The sequence below is a fragment of the Solanum stenotomum genome, chromosome 1 (assembly GCF_019186545.1).
Source record: "Solanum stenotomum isolate F172 chromosome 1, ASM1918654v1, whole genome shotgun sequence".
Classification (NCBI taxonomy): domain Eukaryota; kingdom Viridiplantae; phylum Streptophyta; class Magnoliopsida; order Solanales; family Solanaceae; genus Solanum; species Solanum stenotomum.
The window spans coordinates 12,679,127-12,697,229 of NC_064282.1; the positions used below are offsets into that span (position 1 = coordinate 12,679,127).

An 18,103-nucleotide genomic window follows, 5' to 3' on the forward strand; every position below is an offset into this window, starting at 1 on the left:
GGATTTAGAGTTGATTGAAGTGTTAGTCAATTTTTTTGAGGTATGTTATTTCAAAACATAGTAACTTTTCTGGTTAGAATGATTTGTTATCATCATAGGATAACTCACAGTTTACCCCATTTAATGTTTTTTTCTATTTTGTTGTCTCCTTAAAAATGTATTGATTACTTTTCGTTTGGGATGTATATTATCTCACTTGGACAAACTTTCGTCCTTTTAATGTTTTTCTTTTTTTCCCTTTACAGTCTATTCTTCTAAATTTTTTTGGTGTGAGTTATGACTATTTTCGGCAAACTTAATTTGAAAAATATGAAACAAAACCTACTCTAAATAAAAATAATATCTTAAGCTACAAAAGATGTGTCTATTACATAGATTTGTTGTATTTCATGTCCCAAGTCATTGTTGAGCATTTGAGTTATCCATGAGTTTAAAATATTTCTTTAATTTTTAATTTTTTAATGTTCGAGAAAATTTCTTTAATATGAGTCTAGAATCCAACATTTTGATCTACTTGTACTTTCATAATGCAACATTATACATACATATTTATGAAAAAGTCATAAAGTTGCATTGATAAAGCATCTAGAAGGGCCTTCAGAGCAGCAGTTTAATGAAAAATGAATTTCTTAAAGGGTCAACAATATTATTTTGCTGTTGTTTCAAATTTATTTTTCTCCTTCTATAAATTTTGTTTAACAAAGTAATAATAACGAAAAGTTGTGAACGTGTGACCTCAGACAAGTAAAAATTCTCTAAGAAAATTTATTTATGTTGTTGTGTTGTAAATATTTTAACGGTCTTAACTTATTTATAATTAATATTGATTATTGAAAACTTTCACATAATTTTTTTTTCTGCAAGGATTTATTCTAACAAAAAAAATTACTAGATTCTATATTTTTCATGTACAAAAAAAATAGTAAAAGTGATGTTTAATCGCTACATAAAAACATCACTCAATTTTAATAAGACAATTATATTATCAAACATATATTATGATAAATTATGTAAAAGATAAAATTATTAGATATCAAGATATTTTTAGTCATTCATTATTTATTTACAATTATTGAGATAAGTGATAATGACAAATCATTTATTTTTTGTTGCTTAAAACCTATGAAATTTACTTTTTTTTTCTTATAACAGTCGATTATTGGAAAGGTTGTTCAAAAGCTTAGAAAGATATTCGCGCGGATAAATTACCTAGTTCTCCATATAATTTGGGGATAAGGGTCTAAAAAATACCCCAACTTTGGTCGAATTTGTTGTTGCGATACTAAACTTTCATGAGGACCTATTACCTCCCTAGACTGTTTAATACCCTATTTTTTACCCCCTAAACTATTTAATAGTGTATTTTAAAGGTATATATGTGCCCACATGGACATATTACTATTTATAATTTTGCATTATTTTTTATGTCCACGTGGGCAAATATATATGTTTAAAATAAGGTATTAAATAGTCTAGGGAGGCAATAGGTCCTCATGAAAGTTTAGTATCGCAAAGCAAATTCGACCAAAGTTAGGGTATTTTTCAGACCCTTATCCCTATAATTTGAAATAATTACATATTGTGTCACTAATTAGTACTCAATTTGTCTCTAATTACTCGTCCATTTTTCTTTTTTTAGTTGTCCCTAATTACTTGTCCATTTTGACAAATCAAGAAAGGACAATATTTTTTTACTATTATACCCTCAATTAATTACTATAAAAAAAAATTAGAATTTCTTGAAACTCTTCCACTTCATAATTAATAAGGGTAAAATGGTAAATTCACTATGTCAATTATTGTTTTCTTAATAGGTGTGTCAATTTAAAAGTGAACAAGTAATTAGGAACAGAGGAAGTACTTTTATACCAAATTTCAAATTAAATACAGTACATGTATTTTTGATATCATATACACTCTGAAATAAAAATAAATAGGGAGAAAGGCAAGCGAGATGCAGTGACAAGGAGACAAGCGAGAAAGTCAGTATATCTCAGATACATGTGAATCACACTAGATATATATATATCCGGGATACTAGATACAAGCGAGAGGGAGAGAGGCAAGCGATGTAGGAGAGATGTGAACGAGAGAGTTAGTATGTCCAAGATACATGTAAAATCACTTGAATACAATGTTTCAAGAACAAACTGCACATATTTTTGACCTCATATATCTGAGTAGATTATACATGTAAGATCGAAATTTGACACGAATAGTAATTGTAAAAACTTATGAGAATGCACGTGATTAGACCTTAAGGTAGTAAAATTTGTGTAGTTTGCATCAAATTTTATTCGTGATAGATACACTTTTACTTTGAGTGTATCTCCTAGTTTGTGTCCTATCTTAATTATTACATCAGATATTTTTACTAGTATATAAGTAGAGAATAACCCAATTTATAAGAATGTTATTTTCTTCTTTTCCCTTTAGTATTTTTCTCAAAATAATTATTAGAAATAATTTGACCAGTAAAATTTTGCGTTTGATTAAAACAAATTGTATGTTTTCATCCAATGTCTATTATCTATCCTCATTGATGCCCACATTAATTTAAATTTGTCCCGATTCCCAGTTCCATTAAAAACATATTATAAAATTTAGTTTTTATTTTTATATGTATTACTTTACTATATAAGAAGAGGGAATAAGTATTCACCACAAGTCAACATGTGTTTTACTATATAAGAAGAGGGAATAAGTATTCACCACAAGTCAACATGTGTTCCAATAAGAAGAGGGAATAACCAATATATTTATAAAAAGAAATGACATATAAAATAAAATGGAGAGAATATTGGTTTTTCAAAATGGAAAAGGACAAAACACATATAAAATTAAAAGACATTTAAAAAAAAGTTCGTTTAACTCTCAAACATAAAAAGTAACATATGTTATTAAAAACTTTAATAAAAAGTACTATAATTTACAATAAATAATAACTTAAAATATCTACAAAACAACAAAAAAAAGACTAATTTTTGTACTGCTTCTGTCACATAAATTACGATTGGGATGATTTTAAAATTTTAATTTTGGTTATACATTATAAAATAGCCGAAAAATTGAATGATATAATTTTTTTAAAAATAACCGAATGAATCGTCCTATCGATAACCATAATGTTACTTCTACTCTGTTTATTTTTACTTAAATTTAGAAAGATATGCTTCATTTCTACCCTCAATCTTATCGCTACATTTATTTGCTATTTAAAATTGAAATTAAAAAGACAAATGACAAATAAGTTTCTATATTAGCTCACTTATGAGAAAAATATATTATAACAATCTTTACTAATTTTATAACAATACATAAACTATACTCCCTCCGTCCCATATTAGATGGGCACTTTCAACTTTACACGGTGATTCAGAAATCATTAATACATTGGTAGACTTCACCATTTTGCCCTTTGTTTATATCAATGCACATTGAAATGAGTTACACAAAATACACATACAATATAGGAATGGTCATTTTAATTGTAGGAGTAAAATGGAAAAGAATTAATTAATTCTATCCGAATTTAATAAGTGCTAAAATAATATGAAAAAAATATTTTTAGTAAGATTCTCATCTAATATTGGACGAAGAGAGTAACAACATAACTTTATTAATGTTGGCCCGGGCAGCGACCGGGCTTTCTTTACTAGCATACTAGTAAACGTGAATGATATAAACTTTAATTCTTCATGGTGGGAAAAACAAAAGGAAACGGTTCAAGTAGTAAACACCCTCCACCTCCAACGTAAAGCTAATCATACCTCACATTCCATCATAAAATATAAACAGTAGCAGCAGAAAAAAACTGACAACTAAAAACTCACAATAACTATTGGCAATCCAAAACATATTTATAACAAAAACACAAAGCTATTCAAACAGCTTAATCTGCAATCCAAGTCAAATAAAAAACAAAAGAAGAAGCAAAATGTTCAAGGAGTTATGATGGAAGGACATGAGAATTCTACTTGACAGCAACAGCTAGTTCTTCAGCTCATGTATCGCAGCGAGGCTGTTTGTGTAAGGTATGAATCTTCTCTTCGGATTTAGTTGTCCTGGAGTCATAAAAGTCTCAACCTTCTGCCCACTCAGGTAATAAAGATATATCCTTTCAGTTGTGCAGATCACCACAATGTCATCACCACAGTTTATGCAGGGTAATACGCTGCACAACACAGTACCATTGTCAATAAAGGGATCTTCCTCCAGTGTTTGGCGAGACTTCTTGTGTCCAAGATTTATGCAGACACTGTGATTCAGACTCATGTCCATTCCTCCGTATATATCTAACATAAAAACATCCCCACAATCGTTGTAAACAGTTACATAGGATAGCTCATCCTTTACCTGAGTCAAGGCACCATATCTCCCAGGTGGAATAGGCACACGTAGAACTGCAGCGACCTCATTTTTCACATCAAATGCTAGCACACCATTTGATGTTGTACTCCAGTACGCCATCCCCTTCATATATAATCCCCCACCAACAAGAGTTGTATCTTCCAACTCAAGACACTCTGAAGAAGAGCGACTCCAGGAATTTGATTGAGACGAGTAAATCTCAAAGAACACAACTGGTTGATCAAGAAGAGGGACAGCAGCGACAAGGTGAAAATACGATTCAATATTACCCTGAGGATCAAACGCAAGAATGACAGCTGGATCAGATCCGTGATAATATTGATGAGGAGGGATACGTTTCCAATCTTCGGTCAGAGGATTGCAAACGTAATAACTCTCCAACCCCTGGCAAAGGAGCAACCCGCTGCTAGAACTGAGAACTTTAATCCTTTCAGGCAAAAAACCCAGGGAAGGATTGGGGATACCATTCGCAGAATGGTCCAGAGACGAGAAATTAGGATCAGATTGGAAATCCACATCCACAACTTGATAAAAGTAGCCTGAAAGTTTCTGGAATGAAGTGCTTTGCTGGTATGCTAATAACGGACAAACTATCCAATGATTCCATTCATTGGACACTGCCCGAAACTTCATCAATGATTTACCAGGAAGGAAAGGCAATACATGTTTCATAGCCACATCTTTGATCTCCATGTCTTCTCTCCTAATGTAGTCTGCAGGTAATTTTGATACTTCATTCCATTCCTGCTTATAAGCAACAGCCTTGAAGTCGTCATCTGGAACCTGCAATCCAAGACAAAAGAGCTATTGTAATCAGATGAAAGAGATATATGCATATCAATTACAGCTCAAACTCATATTAGTTGGTGTCAGTCCCATGAAACATTTATTTCTACTCCTCTCTATTTAGGTTGGGCCCTTTCAACAAGTTCACTTACAAAGGCTCATTTAAATAGTGTATTCATCAACATTTCTCAAAAAAATAATGAAAATAACGGAAAGACAAACAAGAGAGTATAGAAAGTGCAAGATCTAAAGAAGCAGCTTCTCAAAAATATAGGGGAGTTCAAATTGCCCATATAATTACATTGTGAAAATAAAAAAAATGGATTTGGAATAAGATGAGTTCAAATGAAGCAAAATGAATAGTAATTTTCATCCATCCAAGTAATTGTTGGTTGTGTAACCTTAGATATGTTTCACTATTGCAGAACTATCGATCAGAAGAAAAAACGACCATTCTTCTATGATAAAAAGGTTATCGGAAACAAACTCTCTATCCAATAAAGGTAGGGGGGGGGGGGAGGGGGAGAGGGGGTAAGGTCTGCGTAGATCCTACCTTCCCCAAATCCACTTGTGGGATTCCACTGGGTATGTTGTTGTTGTACTGAATTAAATAAGTTTCAGTATTGTTATTCATATAAAACGAATAAAAATACTCAAAAATAGGAGAGGAAGAAAACCATACCTTGTGAGTCCCACAATCCTGTTGTTGAATAGCTGGAGAAAATTCCTCAGCATCAGCCATGATATTATTCTCAAACTCATCAGAGCTAATAGTCATCATGTTGTCCTTCAATGATTCCATTTAATTTTTTCTGCCCAAAAAACACGGTGTTAGTGACAATGGAAAATTTAAAGCATAAACTCCCTCAAAGTATACTTATGAACAATCAAAAGAAAGACAGCCTAATCCACTCTAACAAAGTGTTTTAGTATGCGAGAAATTAGGATCTCAGAGAAGGAGTAGATGAGGTACACTCTAGACTCTACTTCATAGATCACTAATCATCAATATCAAAAGAAGGAAAGACATTTCACTATACTTAAAATCATAGATTTTGAAATGTAAATCTCCCAATCACCATTTAACAATTCATCTCCTTGGTAACTGTGCTTCGAAGAAATCAAATTATCAACAATCAAGAAATTTCACAATACTGAAAATCCAGCAACCATTGATTTAGAAAAGTAAATCTTCCATAAAGAAGGAATTTTGAAACAAAGAGTCAAAAGGCAATTAAATAAGTCATTCACGCAGATCATATCATAAAATCTGAGTAAAATCCGACAGTTCATATATATAATTCTTGGTCAATTGAAACGTGAAATATTTACATACAACTAGTCCCACATAAGCATAATACAAGGGATCAAAACACATTCCAACAATTGAAACAAATGACTATCAAATGGAACAAATTAAGAATAAATCACTTTTGTTGACATATATAATGGATAATCGTAAAAAGAAATTTAGTGTTTTTAATGAATACTGGTAATAAATTAACATTAGAAGAATTAAGGAAAGAACTCACAATGACCAGGGGTTGAGTTGCCGTAAACAAAGAAGAAAGGGGGAAAAGCTGCTTGAAACCCTAGCGGTGACGAGAACCGTGTGTGGAGAAGAGAGTGGAGAGAGTTAAAGATTGCAGAAATTTAGTAAAGAGTTTAGTTTGTATAAAGGAAATATTCCTTACTTCTATGTCTATATATTTATAAGGAAACAAAGTTGATAAAAGGAGGAGAATTTCGACATTTCATTGCCTTGCACAATCTCAAGTCAAATTTCTAGTCATTTTCATTCCGAATAGAGTTGTCAAAATAGGTCAGTTCAATCTAATTCAGCTTAAGCTATGCGGACCAAGGAATTTGATGGGTTAGGGCGGGCCATCCCTTCATGTTAAAAAGCCTTAAAATGACCATCCCAGCCCAACCTTAGAAGAGTGTCACAGGTAGGGATGGACTAATCCTTCATTGTTTTCAATCTAAATCCGAACTTAAATGTATGTCAATTTGTTAACATTTCTAACAAATAATTATATGAAAGTACATATTCAACACTAACACATCACTACTAAGCACATTTGAATCAATTCACAAAGTTGTTTTGATTAATATCCTATGCCCCCTTCTTCATCAAGTTTGTAAGAGGTAAATTTGCCTGAATCCGCATTATATCCAAACTCATCTCTCTTTTGAATTGATGATGTGGTAATTTTGGTTGGATTTATCAGTCGAAGCAGGAGACAATATGGCTCAGGATTGCTCATTTTTGTTAATTTCACGGTTTCTCTGAATTTGAAAGTGATCACTTAGTAAGTTTCTATACCAAGGCTCAATCCAATTAAGTTTGTATCATCTACCAATTTCTCCGTATCCCCCTTTCTTTTTGATCTGAGATTATCTTCTTTTGCATTTACATGAAGTTTAATTAGTTGAACATTATCAAACAACTACAAAAACTAATAATCTTTAAATTCACTTTAAACATTACCACTTTGAATTTGAATAAAAATGTACATCAGATTTTTAGCACGATAGATACAACTTTTATAGTTGGTGATTAGGAATTTTAGTATTGGAGATTTAACGCGAAATAAGTTCAGTATTGTGTAAGATACCAAGACTTATTTGGTAATCACTATTCCTAGCTTCTACTCTTTTTCACAATTTTCTTTTTAAGTTTAGAGTTTACATTAAATCATAATCATGAATGCAACTTCTATACTTGGTGATTAGGATTTAAAGAAAAATGAGTAAAGTATTGTGTAAGATACTAAAACTTATTCAATAATCATTATTCCTAGTTTTTACTCTCTTTGTTTTACAATCTTCTGTTAAATTTCTAATTTAAATTAAATAGCCTTTAGGAGAAGGAGGAAGAGTAGGAGCTAGCTTTTCCTGGATGCTTTATAGGAATCCATCACTATCCCTTCCTCCACCAATAAAGGTTCATCCTGATTGCCCCACGAGACGGCCTCAACCTAACTCCGGTCGAGCCTCAATAACCAGTGAACTCACTTGAGCTGGCTTTATAAGCATCAATTTTAAATGGACTTAAGAAATCTTAACCAAAACAATCCCTAGTAGCGGATTGGACTGGGGTGGCCTCAAGGGACAAGTCCATTTTGACAGCTCTAATCCTAAGTAACTATGGAGGTCGAGCAGTTTGACTTGTATAAGAAAGAAACCAATATTTATTCTTATTTCTTTACATGTAAGTGTTATAAATTTCTTACAAAAGAAATTTTACAGCATTAGATAACATAATAATCAAGTAAAAAAAATAATTATAGGTGTAAATAAGTGAATTAACATCCATAAATAAAATGATACTAAAAGCGCAATTATCACGTTCCATATCAAGCATACTAACGTGAATTATTGACGATCATAATTAAATCTCTCTATCTTTTAACCAATCAATCTGATGTTTAAGTTAAAGCTTTATATTATCAGTTAGTGGATCTTAAATCCTATTTACTCACTTGATTGAGTCGTAATATTATTAAAGCATGTTAGGTAATTATCAAATTAACAATTGCATCACTATTATGCATTTATCTTATTTGATATGCTTTACTTGAGTTGAGGATATATGCGAAACAATCTTTCTACCTTCGCAAGTTCTCCCTAGTTTCCACTAGTGCAATTACACTGAGTATGTTGTTATTGTTATTAAAGGAGAGAGGTACATTTCAAATTAAAGCTTTCTCCTCTTTTACTGTTAAAAAGTTTCACAAGAGACTTAATTATCAGTGACTTCCCAACCTATAATAGCATAATCCATAAGAGGATCAAATCTAATACCCAATGAATGACATCTAACCCAAGCAAACATGTGCTTGCGACTTCTTTTCTTTCACAGTGGAATTAACTGCAAATGCCAATAAGTCTCAAGAAATAACTATTCGATTAGGAATACTAAAACTTTAAAATTACTATCTACATAAGCGGTTACATCACACATATTATTGCCTAAAAAATTGTCAGGAATAGCGTAAAACAGTTGACAACCCAAGCACATAATGATATACAGAATTTAAAGAAAAATTAAAGAATATGAGTACCTTGGGATTATGTTGCTTATTGTTTTCGTGGGAAACGCCCTTCTTTCTCTCATTGGACTTTGATTTTTTCTTGGCGGTAGGACCAGATTGACGTGATCTGTGAGATTGGTGCGACTGTTCTCCATCGATAGCCATAGCGGAGAGTGAAAAATCTCTGACTAATTTGGCTTTCTGTGTTTCCAACTGAACCCCCAAAAGAGAGAATATAGAATGCGAAGAAGATACTAAAAAAGGGTTTAAAGAAAAAACTGCTTATGTAAAGAGTATAGTGCACCACAAACTGTTGAGAATATAACTTGTAAACCTTTTTTTAAAAAAATGATATAATTCTATTTTATTTTATTTTCGGCTTTGCACTGTACCCAACTAGAGAATCTCCTTCAGATGCAAAGCCAAGTCCTTTCACTAAGGCATAAATCGTATATCTCAAAGAGGTCATATTTCTTTGGGTTGGTGGTAATGGAATGATTTCACTATCTAAAATAAAGAATATCTCACCCACCTTGAGTTGACTATTGATCTGTCGCCCGAACCCGTTGCTATCCTGTCACGACCCGATTTCTCGAGTCATGATGACACCTACTATACCCTACCNAACGCTCTAAACGACACACAGAAGGCAAGACACAAAAATGACCAAGAGGGTCATTACATATCCTTAGGGTGAAACCCCTACTTCTACGCAATAGCTCGCAAACCACATAGGAGAGGTAACCTACACTAGGCAAGTCCAGTGCGACGATCTCGACTCAGAAGGCAAACACCTTACTTTCGCTGGCAAGGGATTTCGAACTTGAGACCTCCAACATGGATGTCCCAAGCCCAAATCACTGGGCCAATTAACAAATAATTTGTGACAAATATTTTTAATAGCGTGGACAAGTAATTTTTGATAGAGGCCTTGAAAACGAAGTTGTTTTTGTTAGGGAGGGCTACTGCTAATAAGTATAAAATTGTCTAATCTGAAATTATCCATAGTTGAAAATTACAACAACACAATTGTCGACGTTTGTGTCACACATAGCATCCCAAATTTGCTACTACAGAGCTAACAAGGGCCCTCTGCATCCAGGTAGATGATGGGGAATTGCCTTGTTTATTTGATACAGTAGTAGAAAGAAAATCAAAGGAAGCCATAACTAAAAACTCCAAACCATTATTATTTGTGAAGGAAAAAACATTCAAAACTACTGTCCAAACGAAATAATGGCAATTGAAAACATGATCTATTTACCAAAGCTAAGCTATTAATTCAAAGTACTAATTCTGTCATCCAAGTCCAACAAACAAAAAATCATGAAAAATGTTCAATTCCACATAGAACAGAGCAGCAGCAGCGGGGATGTAGGGGAGAGTTTTCTACTTGACAGCAACCGAAATATCATCAAGGCACTAATTGTTCAGTTCATGTAACATAACGAGGCTGTTTATATAAGGTATGAATCTTCTCTGAGGATTTAATTGTCGTGGAGTCCTGAGAGCCTCGACCTTCTGCTCCCTCAAGTGATAAAGATATATCCTTTCATTCGTGTAGATCACCACAATATCATCAGCGTTGTTAAAACAAGGTAGCACGCTACACGACACAGTACTGTTCTCAATAAAGGGAATTTCCTCAAATGCTCGACGAGACTTCTTGTGTCCAAGATTTATGCTTACACTGTTTTTCAGGCTCATGTACATTCCTCCATAGATATCTAATACAAAAACATCCCCACCGTCATTATAAGCAGTTACATAGCATAGCTCATCTTCTATCTGAGTCAAGGCACCATATCTCCCAGGTGGAATAGGCACATGTAGAACTGCTGATATCTCATTTTTCACATCGAATGCTAGCACCTCATTTGATGTTGTATTCCAGTAAGCCATCCCCTTCATATAAAATCCCCCACCAATAAGAATTGTACCTTCTAACTCAAGACATTCTGAAGAAGAGCGCTTCCAAGAATTTGATTGAGACGAGTAAATCTCAAAGAAGACAACTGGCTGACCAAGAAGAGGGACTGCAGCGACAATGTGATAATATGATTCAATATTATCCCGAGGATCAAATGCAAGAACAACAGATGGATCAAATCCATGATAATATTGATGACAAGGGATGAGTTTCCAAACTTTGGTTACAGGATTACAAACATAATAATTCTCCCGTCCCTGACAAAGGAGCAACCCGCTGCTAGAACTTAGAACTTTGACCCTTTCAGGCAAGAAACCAAGGGAAGGACTGGGGACTCCATTCGCAGAACGGTCCAGAGACAAAAAATCAGGATTAGATTGAAAATCAACATCCACTGTATGATAAAAATAGCCTGAAAGTTTATAGAATGAAGTACTTTGTTGGTATGATAATAATGGACTAACAATCCAATGATTCCATTCTTTGGACACTGCCCGAAACTTCATTAATGATTTAGCTGGAAGGAAAGGCGCTACATATTTCTTTGCCATGTCTTTGATCTCCATGTATTCTCTCCTAATGTAATCTGCAGGTATCTCAGATTCTTCATTCCATTCTGGCTTAAAAGCAACAGTCTTAACGTCGTCCTAGACAAGACAAAACAGTATAGTAATAAGACTCGTGAAAAAATTGTATCTACTCTTCTTTAGGCTGTGTGTGTTTTCGAGGAAGAAAACAATACCTTGAAAATCCCATCATCCTCCCATTCATATTCATCAGAGCTATCAGTCATGTCGTCATCCTTCCAAGATTTCATTTATCTAAAAGCACGACAATGAAAAATTGTAAGTATAAACACCCTCAAAGCATACTTACAACTAGAAATTAGAATCAAGAAATTTCACTATACTAACAGATTTTGAAATGTAAATTTCACATAAAATGGAATTTTGAAACAAAGAAAGAATCAAAAGGCAATGAAATTGAATCAATTGTAATACATAATCATAATACTCACAATAGCCGGAAAACCAAGAATAAAGAGTTTTAGTTTTAATAAAACAGAGAGTGTTTGTTTAGTTTCTTCTCCCATATATAAGGAATTAGTTGATTTATTTAACAAGGAGATCTTCCTTCTCTTGTAACTTCCATTCCAAGTAACTGAAAGAAACCAATTTTTATTATTTTTATTTTATCGTTATATTTTTTTCTTTTAGGATATTCATTCATGGATCATGGAAAGAGAATCCCTCTAGGATATAACATCCTTTTTATCTCTCCTATTTATATGTAATACTAGTTACAAAAATCTCATGCTTTAAACGGGTCCAATATTTGTTCATAAATTTATTTTTAAGTATTATTAATTAAATAATTTTTTTTAATTATTAAATGATATTTAATCATTTCACTAAGTGTAAAATAAATATTTGATAATGGTATTGAATTATTGATTAAATGATTTTAAATTCTTACTTCAAAATAAATTACACTATGCTTGTGTTGTAGCAGATCATTTTTTTTTTTCAAAATCTAATATGAAAAGGTCCAGTGAGATGTCCATAATTAAAGTATTTTTCGTTATCGATCATTGAGTTTTTAGTTGAAGTAGTTACAAAATATACACAAATAATATTGACATTCAAAATAATAAAGCTATAACTAAAGAATATGAATTTAAAACTAAATGTAATAGCTAAAACGAATCCCATAGTTTCGAAAAAAACTGCACACCAATTAAATTAAGGGAAAAGGGTCGAAAATATCTCTCAACTTTGTTTTATTGGTTGACTATGCTCTTACCGTTTCGATGAAATTATTCTTAACCCTGTTGTTTCATTTGTGTCCCTCAATTGGATGGAAATCCCCAAATCAACTAAAATTACCCAATTTACTTTTTTGGGGATTTGAGAATTTAATTTGGTATGAATTCATTTGGTTTAGTGGATCTAGTTCAGATAAAAAAAAAAGGAAATTGGATAATTTTCTATTAAAAGAACTCATAGTATAAAAGCTATATGGAGAAAAGTCAATTATTTCTATTAAAAGAACTCACAATTTAATACAGTAATTATGAAGTTATCTTTGGTAAGAAATTTCACCCTGGACTTTAGGACGCAAATCCGAATTAATCACAACACAATGTTATTAATGAGTTGAGTTGAAAAGGATTGAGCTAATGAATAAGCGAGTTATTTTAAACAGATTGGACGGATTGAATTTGATTTTGCCACCCCTACTAGCACTCGAGTGAAAACACAAAAATAAAAATATAAAAGCAACCATATACAATGAGTGGAAATTGTGGTATGATCCTCTACTTACTTTATAGTAGGAAAAAGCTTGGAAGGATTATGAAACAAACTTCATTTACGAATATTTAATATATCCACTGCTATTATATAGCATAATTAATCCTACGCTGTCACTTGAAATAATCATCACAGATAAAGTAATGAATAATAATAACATGAAATATAAAATAGACAAACTATGATTATTCTTGAAAGAAATTACAAGCAAGGATGTTGTAGCTCGAAACAAAGATCTTTCAACAGCAGCCAAGGCAGACTAGAGGGAGACTAAGCTGTTGACGTAGGGAAAGCATCTCGAATTATGAAATTCACCCGGAATGCATTTTGTTGCACGAGACTTGAAATCATACCAAAAGGCTTTTCCCTGGCTCCGAACCACCAACATATTACTGTCGACGTGTAAAACTGAGTAGTCCCCCGCTACATTCCCAACAATATTACTGTCAAGAACAACCTGCTGTTTTCCTGCCCACATTTTGGTTTGGCTTCCCATTTGCATTGTATTTGAGTGGACATTATCCAAAATGCTTAAACTGATTGAATTACCAATGACGTTCATCTTACAGAGCTTTCCACTAAACTCCCCCAAAATCCCACGAGAATCATGGTTTTGAAGAAGCTGTGACCTCTCCTTTGTTAGATCAAAAGCAAGAATACTACCTGAAATTGTCATCCAGTAAACAACACCATTCACATGAACCCCTGATTTTGGATTTGGCATACGTGTTGCTCTAGCTCCAAAATGGATCTCCCCAGCAACTTCCCAAGAATTCCCTTTGGAGGAATAGATATCAAACTCAACTGCATCACCAAAATCTGTGGATCGAAAAGCACAGATAATTTTGTACTCAGCTACAAAGTTGAGCAATGATGGTTCGAATATGAGCACAATTGCTGGATCTGGTCCATGATTCACATTTGATTTTGGAAGTTTCTTCCACTGCTGAGTAACAGGATTACATATGTAGTAGGCCTTGTCCTCTGCACGACCTTGGCAGCAAAGCAGTCCATTTGAGGAGGACCTAATGTCAACAGGCTCGGGCAAAAACTTAAGTAATGGATCTGGCACCCCACAAAAGCTTGGGTCGATGGGTATGAGAGAAGGAGAACCATCAAGTGAATGGATAAAGAAGCCTGAAGTACTGCGACAAAAAAGTGACTGATTATGGGCAAAAAATGGACTCGAAATCTGGAGTTTCCAGTCCCTACAAACAGCGTTGAATTTGAAAAGTGATTTGGCAGGAAGAAATGAAAGGGAATGTTCCCTGATGATGTCCTTAAGATCCATATACATCTTACTATTCAGCGCAGCAAGAGATCTGTCTGGCCTTTTTCCACGATCCATTATTGCAACCAAAAGTTGTTCCACTGTCAAACAACAACACCGGTCTAAAAGTTAGAATGCATCATATTGAAACAAACACTTTAGGAGTTCGGAACTAATAGTTTCATACTTCCATTTAACAAATGAAATCACCCCACAAAGAATCTTCAACATATTCTTTCTCTAGATACATCCACTGGTTTACGTGTTTTATCTCATTTAGTTTTACCTGTGACAGACCCTACATTATAACTCTTTTCTATTCATATGCAGATACTTACAGAATAAGATGTCATACTACAGAAGCAACGGTTTTCTGGTAACAACTCCGTTAACGACATGTGCTAAGATTAGTACAAAAGTGAATTTGACAGCTTGTTGATGACTTTAGTGTCTCTAAAACCATAATTCAATTGGACCACTAGTTGGTCATCATGTGAATGTTATTTGTGACTGCTAACCACTTGCTATATTCCATGTCAAAAGAATCAATGTGAACCTAGCTTCAAATCAGGACTAAATACGAATAATACCCTTGTCCTGGATTTGATAACTAAATAATAAATGATCAAACAAAAATATTCAAGTCAACTAACTTCATTAGTCTTCATGTCAAGATAATCAGCATAAACAAAATACAGGGCATAACACAGACACGAATGTCGATTAACTACTCAAGTTTGATGCTTTTCGTTTATATAATGATTATAAGTTTCCAAAACAATGATTTTTTTCTTAAGGACATTCTTTGAAAGGATTTTGTTGGCCAAACTCAGTGAAACAATTATTTGAGCATAAAAATAACTTCATTCTTCAAGAAAACAAGATGGGTCGGAAAATATCCAAAAATTACATTGCAAAGAATGACTAAACAGAAAACGAAATCAGTAAAAAGATTGCAAATTACAAAACCCTAATCCCAAAACCACATAATAAGATAGAAGCAATCAATCATAAAGCTACAACAAACTCTCATGATATAATCAATACATTGTATGGATAATTGATAATCGCGTAATTAAAGAAATCAAACCTTGATCAAATGTTCACAGAGAGTTACTCTTGTTGATCGAAGTGAAGAAATTTTACCTTGGACTCTTTGTATATACTAGAATGGACTCTTGATATTTATTTTTTTCTTTCATCAAATTGTTCCCATGATTTTAATATATGTCTAAAATAGTCCCTTAAAAAGTATAAATTACTCATGAATACCATCAAATATTTAAAAGATATGTAAAAATAAAAAAATATTTAATAGAAAGTTACGTCTAAAGATTTAAGTTATATGCAATATTAGTACGAAAAAAATTGTTTACCAAAAGGACATTTAAAGAGATGTTTGATGGATGAATCTCTCTCTCTATATATATAAAGGAGGAACATAGAAAATGTGATGCGGCACATCTTTATGACCTCCATTCATATTTATTTATTTTTCTCTTTTTTTTTTTACATTTTTTCTTATTTATTTAAATTATTTTTTTTCTTGCAAAATCATCTTCTTAATTAGCAAGAAAAGCTAATATGTCAAAGTATATTTTTGTTTCTTCTGGATAAATTATGTTGGTTTGTCATCTTTATGATTCTCTTTATAACCATAAAGACGGAGATTCATTTTAGGACTAACAATTTGTTATTATTTTTCTTGACTTTTGCATATAAGATGAAATGAAATCATCCAGAGATGGAGATTAATGGATTTTGCACTATATAGATTGATTATTCTTTACTTTTTTTAGGTGCTTAAGAAGTAATGTTTCTATTATATTATTTCCTTTTGGATTATTTATGTTTTGTCAAAAATGATTAGATGTGTAAGAGGACTTATGATTAAATGCAATTATCTCCTTATTCTATATCTTTTTATTCTTTTGCTAGATAATTTTTTTAACCTATTTGATCATATTTTGCAGATTATAGGATATATATCTATGATGAAAATGGTTAGACATTCTTGCATAATTTGATTTTACAAGGTAAAATAATTTGATATGTCTAATATAATTACAACTCTTTCTTTGTTGAAATCAGACATTTAATGTTATTTGTTTGTGTTCGTGAAGATATAAATCCTGAGTTTTTTTTTTAAAAATATTTTATTTATTCTCTTTAGACCTCTTTGTAATTCTTAGATAATTTGATTATATTATATTGATAACACTCTTCAAAAAAATGTTTTTTTCAGGTAAATTCATCTCTCACTTTTTTGTTGATAATATTAGTTTATTGTGTTTGTGGGCTATAATATTTTAAAACATAGAAACAGAAAATGAGTCAATGGATATCGATATGCTACTTAAAGAAATACGTACATGTACCTCCATAGTTTGGATTCTGGGGGAACAATTTTTATTAACAAAAATGATAGAACATAAGAATGTAAAGTTAATTTATAATTTTGAAAATACATTTGGTTTTCTTAAAAACAAATTATTTATTAATGTGTAAAATTGCAGTCTTTAAATTTTTCATTTTTGTTGTTTTCTAGGAGATTTCAAGTTGTTTATTAATAAGTCAAGTTGCAGTCTTTATATTTTTCATTTTTGTTGTTTTTCAGGAGTTCTCAAGTTATTTCAAAATTGCGATTAATTTATAATTTTAAAAATACTGTTGATTTCCTTGCTTTCTATTTACTTATAATAAAATATTTATCTCAATAACTCTAATTTGATTGTCTTTTCATTTTCTATAATTAATGTTCTTCATTAGTGTAATAATGAACAACTATTACTATATTATGTTACAAGCAACTCCAAAGCCAAATTCTTAATCCTCTCAATTACTGTGACTCTTTAGTCTTAGGAATTTATTATATTGAATGTAATATTTATTTAAAATGTGAAATATACTTTTTAATATTTTTGTGGTTAAGCCAAGCAAAATTAAAAGAAATAGGAATTTGTATGTGTCATTTTGTTGAATCTTTTTTGCTTAGTGAATTCTCTCTTTTGTTCTATTTTATGTTTATTTTTAAATTTATTTTCTTACATTCTTTTGTTTTCCCAATATAACTTGTCCCAAAAAGTAACTGGATATCTCAACCTAAATATAATAATAATATATTAAGATATGGAAACTAACTAATTAAGATTGTTATTTTTCATCATTTTAATATGTAAGCTTATTTTAAAAAAAAATTTAATTATTAAAAGTTATTAATCAAATATTAAATTAATCTAATATTTTATAATAAAAACAATTAAAATATGTGATGATTGGGCGATGACAACGACAAGTAATAGTAATTGCGGATAATAATTAAAAATAGTGTTGGCTAACAATAAAGTCATGGATAATAACTATTAATGGCAATTTGAGTTTACACATTATCGAAAAA

The 18,103-nt window shown here is 31.8% G+C and overlaps 3 protein-coding genes across 5 annotated transcripts; all 3 read right to left on the minus strand.

Annotated features, from left to right (window-relative positions):
- Positions 1–3,872: 3,872 nt before the first annotated feature.
- Positions 3,873–9,449, minus strand: LOC125861266 (F-box protein At5g49610-like). 2 transcript variants are annotated; one of them, XM_049541212.1, is made up of 3 exons: positions 9,225–9,449; positions 5,840–5,969; positions 3,873–5,115 (listed from the first exon to the last, which is right to left on the minus strand). In XM_049541212.1, exons 2-3 carry the CDS (start codon positions 5,957–5,959, stop codon positions 3,991–3,993), a joined length of 1,245 nt encoding a protein of 414 aa, XP_049397169.1. In that variant the 5' UTR covers positions 5,960–5,969; positions 9,225–9,449; the 3' UTR covers positions 3,873–3,990. The 2 variants fall into 2 exon arrangements, with proteins under 2 accessions (XP_049397169.1, XP_049397163.1); XM_049541206.1 differs by having other exon boundaries at positions 3,874–5,154; positions 9,225–9,440.
- A 1,041-nt stretch (positions 9,450–10,490) lies between these two features.
- LOC125856603 (F-box only protein 6-like) lies at positions 10,491–11,941 on the minus strand. The gene is made up of 2 exons (XM_049536225.1): positions 11,867–11,941; positions 10,491–11,771 (listed from the first exon to the last, which is right to left on the minus strand). Exons 1-2 carry the CDS (start codon positions 11,939–11,941, stop codon positions 10,617–10,619), a joined length of 1,230 nt encoding a protein of 409 aa, XP_049392182.1. The 3' UTR covers positions 10,491–10,616.
- A 1,535-nt stretch (positions 11,942–13,476) lies between these two features.
- LOC125853293 (F-box protein At5g49610-like) lies at positions 13,477–15,905 on the minus strand. Of its 2 annotated transcripts, none has more exons than XM_049532962.1 (2): positions 15,853–15,905; positions 13,477–14,807 (listed from the first exon to the last, which is right to left on the minus strand). In XM_049532962.1, the coding sequence occupies exon 2, from the start codon at positions 14,782–14,784 to the stop codon at positions 13,696–13,698; it is 1,089 nt and encodes a 362-aa protein (XP_049388919.1). In that variant the 5' UTR covers positions 14,785–14,807; positions 15,853–15,905; the 3' UTR covers positions 13,477–13,695. The 2 variants fall into 2 exon arrangements, with proteins under 2 accessions (XP_049388919.1, XP_049388918.1); XM_049532961.1 differs by having other exon boundaries at positions 15,797–15,901.
- Positions 15,906–18,103: the final 2,198 nt, after the last annotated feature.

Excerpts from the sequence above, each read along its gene's own strand:
- LOC125856603 (XM_049536225.1), bottom strand. The coding sequence starts at position 11,941 with ATGAAATCTTGGAAGGATGACGACATGACTGATAGCTCTGATGAATAT. Across the intron at positions 11,772-11,866 it reads AGGATGATGGGATTTTCAAG|GACGACGTTAAGACTGTTGC; the intron begins GTATTGTTTTCT and ends TGTCTTGTCTAG.
- LOC125853293 (XM_049532962.1), bottom strand. The coding sequence starts at position 14,784 with ATGGATCGTGGAAAAAGGCCAGACAGATCTCTTGCTGCGCTGAATAGT.
- LOC125861266 (XM_049541206.1), bottom strand. The coding sequence starts at position 5,959 with ATGGAATCATTGAAGGACAACATGATGACTATTAGCTCTGATGAGTTT. Across the intron at positions 5,155-5,839 it reads AGGATTGTGGGACTCACAAG|GTTCCAGATGACGACTTCAA; the intron begins GTATGGTTTTCT and ends CTTGGATTGCAG.